The 10,033-nt window shown below is 39.4% G+C and overlaps 1 protein-coding gene across 2 annotated transcripts; it reads left to right on the top strand.

The window, feature by feature from the left end:
• The first annotated feature begins 5,303 nt into the window (after positions 1-5,303).
• Positions 5,304-8,477, top strand: LOC112556799. Of its 2 annotated transcripts, XM_025226173.1 has the most exons (7): positions 5,304-5,404; positions 5,682-5,768; positions 6,014-6,044; positions 6,484-6,537; positions 6,840-6,899; positions 7,265-7,351; positions 8,199-8,477. In XM_025226173.1, exons 2-7 carry the CDS (start codon positions 5,700-5,702, stop codon positions 8,201-8,203), a joined length of 306 nt encoding a protein of 101 aa, XP_025081958.1. In that variant the 5' UTR covers positions 5,304-5,404; positions 5,682-5,699; the 3' UTR covers positions 8,204-8,477. The 2 variants fall into 2 exon arrangements, with proteins under 2 accessions (XP_025081958.1, XP_025081959.1); XM_025226174.1 differs by lacking the exon at positions 6,840-6,899.
• The last annotated feature ends 1,556 nt before the right edge of the window (positions 8,478-10,033 follow it).

Raw genomic sequence — 10,033 nt, 5'->3', positions numbered from 1 at the left:
AGGTAACACAAAATACTGGAAAGTGAGAAAACGTGACATACAATTTCCTTTCCAAAGGAGAATGTCAAAATGTTTTCAATTTTAATTATAAAATTTTGATGTTTATTAAAAATCTGTGATGCAGCTCAAAGGATGCAAAGCTAGAGAACCCTTCCCACGTGATCAAATAGAATCTATTGACTGTGAACCTGATCAGGTGCGAAGCACGATCCTTCAAAAGGTGTCCAAACACGATGATAGGCTTTTGTGTATTTTGAGAGACTATCGGCTTTCATTTGTTTGTTCATGTGAGCACTCGATAAACAGTCTTTGCAGAAGGAAGTAGGCGTTTATAAATCCTGCAGTGACCGGAGGTAGGGTCTGGCAACACGTACATATACGTTGGGGCAGGCCCGTTCTTAGCCCCCGCGGGGCCCGAGGCAAAGGGCATGTGCGGGGCCCTCACGCCACGATCACACGGTTTTAGTTGGGATCTAAAGTCACTTTTTTCCTCAGGGATATCTCGTCTTTTATCATTGACAGCACGCTGCATGCACATTACAACATAAGCCTACGATTAATTTATTTGTAACGTTCGTCAATAGGTTACAACGAAGGGAACTACTACACTTCCATATGCCTAGTTACCATATCAATCAAAAGCGCGGGGCCCCTTGAAGCGCGGGGCCCTAGGCAGATGCCTCGTCCGCCTGCCCCTAAGCACGGCCCTGCGTTGGGGGGTTGCATGCCATCTACAACGTACGTGTCTTGTGTCACGTGTCTCCACCTAAGGTACACATGATCTAATGTCACGTGTCTCGTTAAAGCACGCAGGTCCTTGTTTATCGCGTTTTTAGTATAAAATATGTATTAGTCTTGTGTCACGTGTTTTTATACACCGCAGTCACGTGTCAAGAGTTTTCCATATATACACACGGATCGAAAGCCATGAGTCTCGTAGGTCGCCCACAGGTACACGGATAAATGTTGTGTATCGTGAAACGTGCACGTTACTATATTTATATATCGTATCACGTATCTTGTGTGTTTTGTGTGTCACGTGCTGGCAGTCTATGTAACGTACATATGGATCTAGTGTCACGTGTCTTGTGTCACACACACACGGACACCTCTGTAGTTTGTAAAATTTGCTCACTTCTACAAGACTCATTCGTATGTCATGGTCACGTACCTGTATCATGAACACGTGTGAATTGTGTCTCGTGGCTTCATCATAGAGATGAATATAAAATAAAAACAATCCTATAATGTGCACTGCGGACAATTTTTCTCTGTTCGTCTCTCTGCTTGTTGTTTTACTCTAATCACAAGACTGCGAAGGTAGTTTGCATTTCACTCAAAAAATGTAAAATTCGGTAAGACAATAATCAATATTTTCAAGTCAACAATACGTAGGATCATCCTCATGTAGAATTTTCATTTGAAAACTTATTTATCACTCTTTTTCTTGAAAAAGCTATTGTGTATGTTTCTCTTTAAATATCAAATATTTTATTTCAAATATGATTAAAAGAGGTCCCGAGATAATAAATGCCAGCTGTGCCCGCAAGAATCTCCAAGATTTCATTTCATCAGGACTTCTACTTAATCTGTTTACTCCAAGTTTATGTTGGTTGTTTATGGACTAACAGACTGAATGCACATATAGGGTGTGGTTCATTCCCTCCTTGTGGAAGCTGGAAAGGCGTGCGGACGTTGTTGTGGATGATAGAATGCGCGTGCTGGTGTGCACACCTCGTGCTTCATGGCTGCTACGTGGTGTAGTCACGTGTATCACGTCTTGTTGCGTAAAATGTTTTCGTGGTGTGGCCACAACTATCAGATCTTTCATATCTTGTATATCTTGCACAGGACTATGGATCGTCTGACCGCCAGTGACAGCGGCTATGACCACATTCGTTGACATTTCCACTTGTCTTTATTTATTCTCGCGGATTTTGCCTTCAAAGAAATCTTGAGATGGTCCTGTCGTCAGTACCCAGTACAATATAACACAATGCAATAAAACATGATGCTAAGCCTTTGTTTAAACTTTCTCAAGAATACTTTCATGGTTTCAACGCCCTGATTTTCCCATATATACCCAAAACCATATTTATACAGTAAAAAGAAGACATCAGACACCCACGTTCTTTTGTTTTGAAGATGCATATTCAACATATGGTACACTTTGAGTGGGATTCGGATAGCAGGCATTTGAAGGACCGAGAGCCAGTAGCGAATACACAGAGTATACACATTTACCCTAATGGAGTATCTACCCGTTTCTCCATGTATCATAGCATCAGGTGTGCGAGAACTGACACTTAAAAATTCTTCCATGCAAATAAATGAACACCAATGTCACCTTTTTTTGGCACGACATGCAACATCCTCAAGAGCATGAGAAAAAAGATAAACGTGGTGAAAAAAATCACTCCTAGATATTTGTGCGTATTTACTATTTTTACTTCCTGCCTTCCTAAGTACCATTGCTCCCTCTTTGCTAGATAATACCCCATTGTGGAATACAACAATATGTTTGATTTCTCCAAATTAATAACCAAACTGAGCTGCTTGCTAGTATATGAAATATCTTTTGAAGCTTGAAGGCCTTGTGGGGTATCTGAAGTAAGGACCACGTCATCATCAAATCTCATGATTAAATTATGTTTATGTCTGGGCTTAGCTGCCCTCCATGTGTACAATGCTAAATAATAGTCTCTGCTAATGAGTCAATAGAAAGAGAGAAGAGAAAAGGACTACATGCTTCATCCTGTTGGTAGTGAGACTAGGAGCAGGTGTGGGGCTGACTGGCAGCAAGGGCTGGGTAGTGCAGGGAGAGGAAGGGAGGGAGAATTGATTATCTTCACAGTCATCTACATTTTCGCGTCTGCTGTACACCAGCCTCTCGATGTAGTCGATGTCGTCGTGGTGGCGGAGCTGCCGAGGGTGGTTGTCGTCGACACCTTCTACACGGCCTGAGTGACTGTTGACTCAGTTGTCGATGACGTGGAGCTTACCGTTACTGAAGTAGCCGGTCTTGCCTTGTTTATTAAGGACACGAAGCTGTAGCATCTGCTGCCTGGTTACATCAGCTGCCAAGCGAAATTCATCCTTGCGTGCGTATCTCCTCTAATCTCCTGATTTCGCAATAACTTCATCTTATCACACCATCTGTGGAATTTTATAAACATTAGTCTCGGCTTACAGCTTTCCAATACGATTGGCTCTCTCAACATCAGCATCGCCCTTTTTGTACTTAGCATGATCGTTCAGAAAAAGTAACATTTGCATCTCACAACTGTGATAGTTCCCGTTTGTTTCAGGTACATCGAATATCATAAGGTTGTTGTGTCTCGGGTGCATCCCTAAACTCTCTATTCGTTCCCTAACCGTGAAAGGCGTAGCTGTATGTCTTGCTGTAAATGTAAAATGTCCGCGCTGTTTCTGTCCACTTTTGTACAAATATTCTTGACAGAAGTATCAAACTGTGTAAGTCGATCGCACAACGATTATGGGTATAAGTAATAATAGTGTCAAGTTTCGTACCTTGATCAAGGATTGTTTGCCTGTGTGTCAATATGATTGTGTAGTGTTGTCGTCGTTGTTGCAGGACTTTCCAGTTCCTCCTGAAAATTTGCGCTGTTATTTACACTGTTATTTGGTAGTACAGGTCCATGGTTTCTCTCGATGTGCCAGAAGTCCATAAGAGAGTAGCGATGACTACAATCAGGAGCAGGGACACGCTACACGAACTCACTCGAAGCGTGTTGACACACATGGCTGCCTTCACCACTGAGTATCTTCTCATAAAGCCGATCATAACAGCATGAAAAAGTCCACACATTTCTCTAGAAAATGTTACACATCGATGTTATAAACCTGCAGCAACCGGTAAAATATTAAAACATTACACAATATTTGACTTTCGAGGGGAACATGTGAATATGCGACTACCATGGTGAAGAGCGCTCACTGATGCCCCAGAACATAGGCAGAGAGAGAGAGATGAGAGTGAGAGAGTGGGCGCGTGCATAAAAGAGCGAAACGATAGGCGAATGACAGAATGTGAGTTGAATAATTTAAGAGAACAATAAAAGATATAGATGACATGAAAGAGAGATACTGCGAAAAATTTTATTTTATCTGATCTTCCCATTCCATCCATCTATACAAAATTTGTCGTTCTTTTCATTTGTCTTTTACAAAATTAAATTTTATACTCCCTGATCCATTCACACCAAACCAAAAAATAGGAAATATCTTCCTTTTAATATTAGTTTATGTTACCCTTTAAGTGTAAATCAACAATATACTGTTAACTTTTATGAGGCTACCTTTTATTGTTCAGTGTAAAAAGTTTCAGCCAAAAGCGAATACATCTAATTATTGAATTTACTGTTGTTTAATGTCTGTATAATTTCTTTTATCTAAATCAGCCAAGGGTACATACACAGTACTCCATTAGCTGCTAGTTAAATGGCTAACGCGTAACAATCGGTAAACAATATTATTTTGTGAATCGTCCAGCTGCCTTCAGATGGAGTTTGTGACGATGGAGGCAGTGAGGATCACACTGTTGTCCGAGGTTTCAGAAGAACACGTCTTCTAAGATGCCTGAAGCAAGATCTGTGACTGTTTGTACCCGCAGTCTTCATAGCCTACTACTATTATCTATATTCTTCGTTGTCGACCAATGATCAACAACTTCTTGAAGACCATCTACAGTCTTTTGTCTAAGTTTCTTCGAGTAATAACTTTCAAGAAACTTTTTCGTGCCACACTAATCCTTCGGATATTGTTCCTAATTCCCAAACAATCTGTTGCAAATTGACCATCTGCGACCATCTTATGCAATTCCTTGTTGACGTGGGCATACTTTACTTATCGGTACTGAGGTAACAGTGGGAAAGAAGTAGTCTGGAATTACGGGATTACGGCTCTGTTTTGTTTGGAACTTTGTTTCCTTCTGGGATTCAATTCATAAATTACGAGCGGATTTCGGGGGGAGGGGGGAGAAGTGGACGGCACACCGTAGTGTGATTGACTTTGTCTCGTCTTATGTCACGGTAATCTGGAGGACACGAGTTTGCACACGAAACGCACAGCTCCAGGGTTACATTAACATCTGCCACGTAACAGTATTTGTTACCTGAGAATCAAGTATTACCATCACAAAGTTGGGATTAAAGAAGCAATGAGGGTTTTAGATTAAGTACCATGACATTCGATAGGTATTTTCTTTCGATCAATAAAAAGAAATGAAATGCCAAATGAAAAAAAAAGTTTTTGCGTCACAAATCACTTTGCCGGGTGTTTAAAAGACCAACTTCAACCTTATCCACCATCTCGCCCTACAACGGATCGCTCATCTTCCTAAGACACCAGCAGCATCTTGAGACCAACATCACCTCAAGCGCAGGTACTGACTGAGTGATGAGTGAGACATCATATCATGAGCCTCGCAAACTGTAACTTTGTTATGCTGTTTAGTATGGAACCCACTACAGTTACTCTTGAAATAGTTACTGCAAAATATTCATAACTTTGTTTTACAAGCTGGATTCATGAAGAATTGATTTTAAAAAATATTCCATGCCCATTCCAGACAATGTTCAAGAAGATATTGTATGACTTATGCAAAAAGTTCTCTCTTTCATCTCTGTGTAATATTTATGAAAGTAAAAACTACTCTTTAGGTTGTGGAGACGATCAGAATGAGTCCGACGTTGGTGTTGTTACTCCTCTCCTTGTCTGGCCTATCATGGGCTTTCATCGCCAAACAGGTATACAATAAGGAATACCAAACATTCTTCGATTGCTTGTTACTACAGTTCAAACCCCTTTTGTCATTAATTTCAGTTCAATCGTGATTGACATCATGCGAGGTTTGAAAGCACTTTGTAAGTCTCTCGTCCTAAATGATACATCCTCATTTTCACAGGGTCTAACTTACATTTATCTCTTAAATATGTAGTAATGTCTTTTTGTCTGCTAATCTCGAATTAACCATACACTTTTTTGTACACAGCCGCCGACTCTTCAAGCTTCAGTGCCATCAGGTAGGAAATATACTTTGTCGTGTAATTTAACATCTTTTGTCAGCCTGTATTCTTTTGCCTAAAACAACATCTGTTTGTTATCTTTGCTTGTCATCATTCCACATTTCTTAAAAACGAAATACAATAATAGCATTCATGACAGGATGACACACAATAACTCTATTGATCACTTCAAGGGATAGAAAAAAACATGAAGAAATAGGTTAAGGCGATCAGACAGTCTCTCACCACCTCGGTTAACTGTGAAGTTTGACTTTGTCACAGCAGTGTCATAACAACTACTCTAAAGTCGTCGTCTGGGTTTTTCTGTATGTTTGCATCCAACTGTAACAATGAGAAGACATTATCTTAAGAGCACTTAGAATATTGTTATTGTTATCGTTATCGTTATCGTTATTGTTATTGTTATCAATCAATATTCTCAACTGTGAATGAAAAGGCAATGGCCAGGGAGCATCTTTAGCGGGACGCGACATCCAGAACATTCTACCAGGTCAGTGTCTTCCACAAAAGATTATTGTCTAGTAAACAATCAAAACTTTCGCCTATTTCTTGTTACTGGTCATTCTCTTCCGAAAACAATAGTAAACAATTATTTATATAATAAATATATCTATTAGCAAATAATGTACAATATTAGTATACAAACCATATATGAAAAAGCTTTTGACGTTCTAAATATAATAAAATTCAAAAAGAATCCATTGTACATATTACATTGTTCTATTATATATAATGTAATTTTCTAGTTTGTGTCATGATTGACTCATAAAATTTTGTTTCTCATGGTTCAAGCTCAAAGCCGCAGACAGGAAAGGGAATCAGCGGAACGCGTCATCGCAGACATTCTACCAGGTCTGTGCCTCTTTCTTCTGTTCTTAATCCTCAGACCTATTTTATAGAGCTGACATAGTACGTGGAACCCGCCCGATGTAGGACAAGAGCCTGGTTAGACACGTGATCAGTTAGCGCCGCTAGCAACTAATGTCCGCTAGGTGGCGCTCATACTTAACGAGTAGCAGTCAACTGAAGTAGTCCCACTCCATCATCATTTTAGCCAACTGCTAGCACCTGGGGACATGTAGGTAGTCTCTCTGCAAGACCACCTCTCTCTCCGAAACGATGTGTTTTATACACGATGAAATACTTGTATCTTATAAGCTGTGTGTGATATATAAAATAGAAAAATAGATTGTGAAACATAGTGTTGTGTGCTTCAGCTCGATCCGGTTCTGGTGAGAAGCGTTCATCAGGAGGCGGCAGAGCGGTAGGATCGTCAGCGGAGCGCGTCAGCCGTACTTCCTCTGGTCAGAACCTCCTTTTGTAAAAAAAAAAACAAAAAAAACAGAAAATACAAACTAAACTAGCTAAGTACTAACATAGCGGCCTGTTCTTTTTTTCGCATTGACATAATTCAGTATGATCGTATGCCAGCTAAAAATATATAACTTTCCACGGCAAGATATATCTATATAGAAAGATGCATTTCATACTTACCATAATGGAGTGATACTGGTTGGATGTCTATGTGTATATGTGTCTGTCTGTAAAGCTCTTTGATCTCGGCTGCTTTGGTAGTGGGAGAACGCGCTTTCTAAACGAACAATGTTGATCTATTTAACTGCATATATACTTTTATACTTTACTGTTGTACTTGTACTGTGTATCAGTGACATTAGATAAGCGCCTTATGTTAAATCGTGCTCTTTATTTGCTTCCTGGCTGTCATCATCATCATCATCATCGTCGTCGTCGTCGTCGTCGTCGTCGTCGTCGTCGCTGCCAATCTTTAGTTTAATAATCTCCTTGCAAAAACACTTAGCAAAATCGGCGGAGAGGTGAAAGAGAAAATGGTGCGTGTCTCTATTTCTAGTCCTGTTTCTTCATATCCACGTGTCATTCATCTAAATACATCCCCGAGTTTGCCATACATAGTCGACTGGCTGGACATTACAAGACGACGTCGTTGCCTACGATCTATACCGTTTCACAGCTGCGACTACTTCATCTGCACACTTAATGTGCTTGAGCAGCTAAATCTCGCCTGAAGCAAAGCCAGACCCAGCAACCCCACAACCAAAGCCTCAGCCAGCACTTGCACTTGCCCCAACAACAGCACCGTATAATTAATTGTCTTTTGTTATTTCTTTTCAGACTGAACGTAAGCCTGACATCCCGACTGTCTTGTGAGGATCATTTGACACACCTAACTTGAGATATCGACTACATCACACGATCTCTTCCAAATATTCCAATCAAGTTCCAAATCGAAACTGTAGCTTTCCGTGTGGCCATTAAACTAACTGAAACTACAAATGGCGGGAGTCTGGCAGCACTGTCCATGTCAGCTTTACAATGGTACAACGTTTACCTTGTGTACTGATCGGTGACTTTTAAATTTGGAAGTATGGTCTAATAAAAATGTGCACTTCAGTTGGGTGTTGAGTGATGTTTGTTTATTTTCCTTTTTCACACTGAGGTACTGGATGTGTTGACGTCTGATCCTACTTTAGACGAGTCTGTAAAATAACTTTGCTATTACAATGATTTAATGCCAGACATGTTCACGAGATGTTGTATGACAATAATTAATATTATCAAGTCACCAAAACCTAACATCAGCCTCCTGCTAGAGTTTTCATTTGAAAACATATTTATCACCCTTTCCTTTACTCCTACTGGACGTTACATCAAATGTCCGCGATTGTTAGTTATTCTAGACGTTTCAACCGATATTTTTTTCAAAATTTATATCTATTTACCTACAAGAAAACAACTATCTGTGATACTCCGTTTTGAAGAGCATTTTTTTAAACATTTACTGGGTGTGAATTTTAAGAAACACAAGTTTTGTTTCTTGTAGTAAAATCAAATAAAAGATTTCAACTGTATGGGACAGAAAATTCACAAATCGGGAAGTAGGTAGAAATTAACAAAAAAATTATTGACACAATGTACACAAACATATATTTAATGAGAATATACATTATAATTTAAATATTACTGACTGTTTTCTTTTCTTTCGTTTGGTTGTTTGAGTACAAATTTTTGTTGAATTGAGTAACCGGCAAGCGGGATTATTTTTTCCACACTCAGTAGGGTCGGAGGAATTTCAGCCAATCAGAGTAAACTAGCAAATTCTCCTGTCGCCTGTGTACGTGGCCTGTGTGATGCTAAAATACAGACTTTAGAACATCTTTTTTGGCATTGCCAGATTACCCAGAGATTTGGGAAAGAATTTGGAGAAGAACTTTTGGACTTGTTACATCATACATGCAAAAATACAAAGACAATTACATTCTCTTTGTTATGGCTCCAAAAATACTAACAGATGAAGTAATGGACATTATTACACTTTCAGCAAAGTTTGTATTTTTTAATCCCTAAGAGCAGTACTCTCCAGAAACTAATTTTTGCGGCAAAACTTCAGATACCACCTAACACAGATAAGGGACAGAAAAGCTGCTTTCCACAAGCTAAACAGAGACAAGGGATTAAAGCAACATTGGCATTTATATCAAAATCTTGTAACATTATCTTAGATGTCTAATCTTTCTTGGCTAATGCTTGTGTTTACTTATATTCTATAACATATATAGTCTTAATTGTACCCCTTCTGTAAACACTAAGCAACAAACATCATGGAGGAATATCACGTGATACACAGTGTATAACGGAAGAGGAATGAATCTCGCGCTTATAGTAACGTTTACATAAATGATATATACTTAAAAGCTTGTTATCTACATACTTAAAGCCCCAGGTTTGATTCGATTTTAATAATCTTACAGATTTCAGAGCAGAATCAGTAAGCTGCACTGATCTTTAAGGGCACTCTGATTGGCTGAAATTCCTCCGACACTATTGGGTGTGTAAAATAATTCCGCCACCAGTAAATGACTGGAACATTGCGCTTGATCAACTGAATCCTCGCCTACTTTCAAACATAATGAAACACAATGTCTTCTCAAGATGAGCTTCATGCACGG

This window comes from Pomacea canaliculata, linkage group LG2 (assembly GCF_003073045.1).
Source record: "Pomacea canaliculata isolate SZHN2017 linkage group LG2, ASM307304v1, whole genome shotgun sequence".
NCBI classification, from domain to species: Eukaryota; Metazoa; Mollusca; class Gastropoda; order Architaenioglossa; family Ampullariidae; genus Pomacea; species Pomacea canaliculata.
The sequence above is the reverse complement of the archived record's forward strand: the minus strand, read 5'-3'. Positions and strand labels throughout refer to the sequence as shown.

Excerpts from the sequence above, each read along its gene's own strand:
- LOC112556799 (XM_025226173.1), top strand. The coding sequence starts at position 5,700 with ATGAGTCCGACGTTGGTGTTGTTACTCCTCTCCTTGTCTGGCCTATCA. Across the intron at positions 6,045-6,483 it reads TCAAGCTTCAGTGCCATCAG|GCAATGGCCAGGGAGCATCT; the intron begins GTAGGAAATATA and ends GTGAATGAAAAG. Across the intron at positions 6,900-7,264 it reads CATCGCAGACATTCTACCAG|CTCGATCCGGTTCTGGTGAG; the intron begins GTCTGTGCCTCT and ends TGTGTGCTTCAG.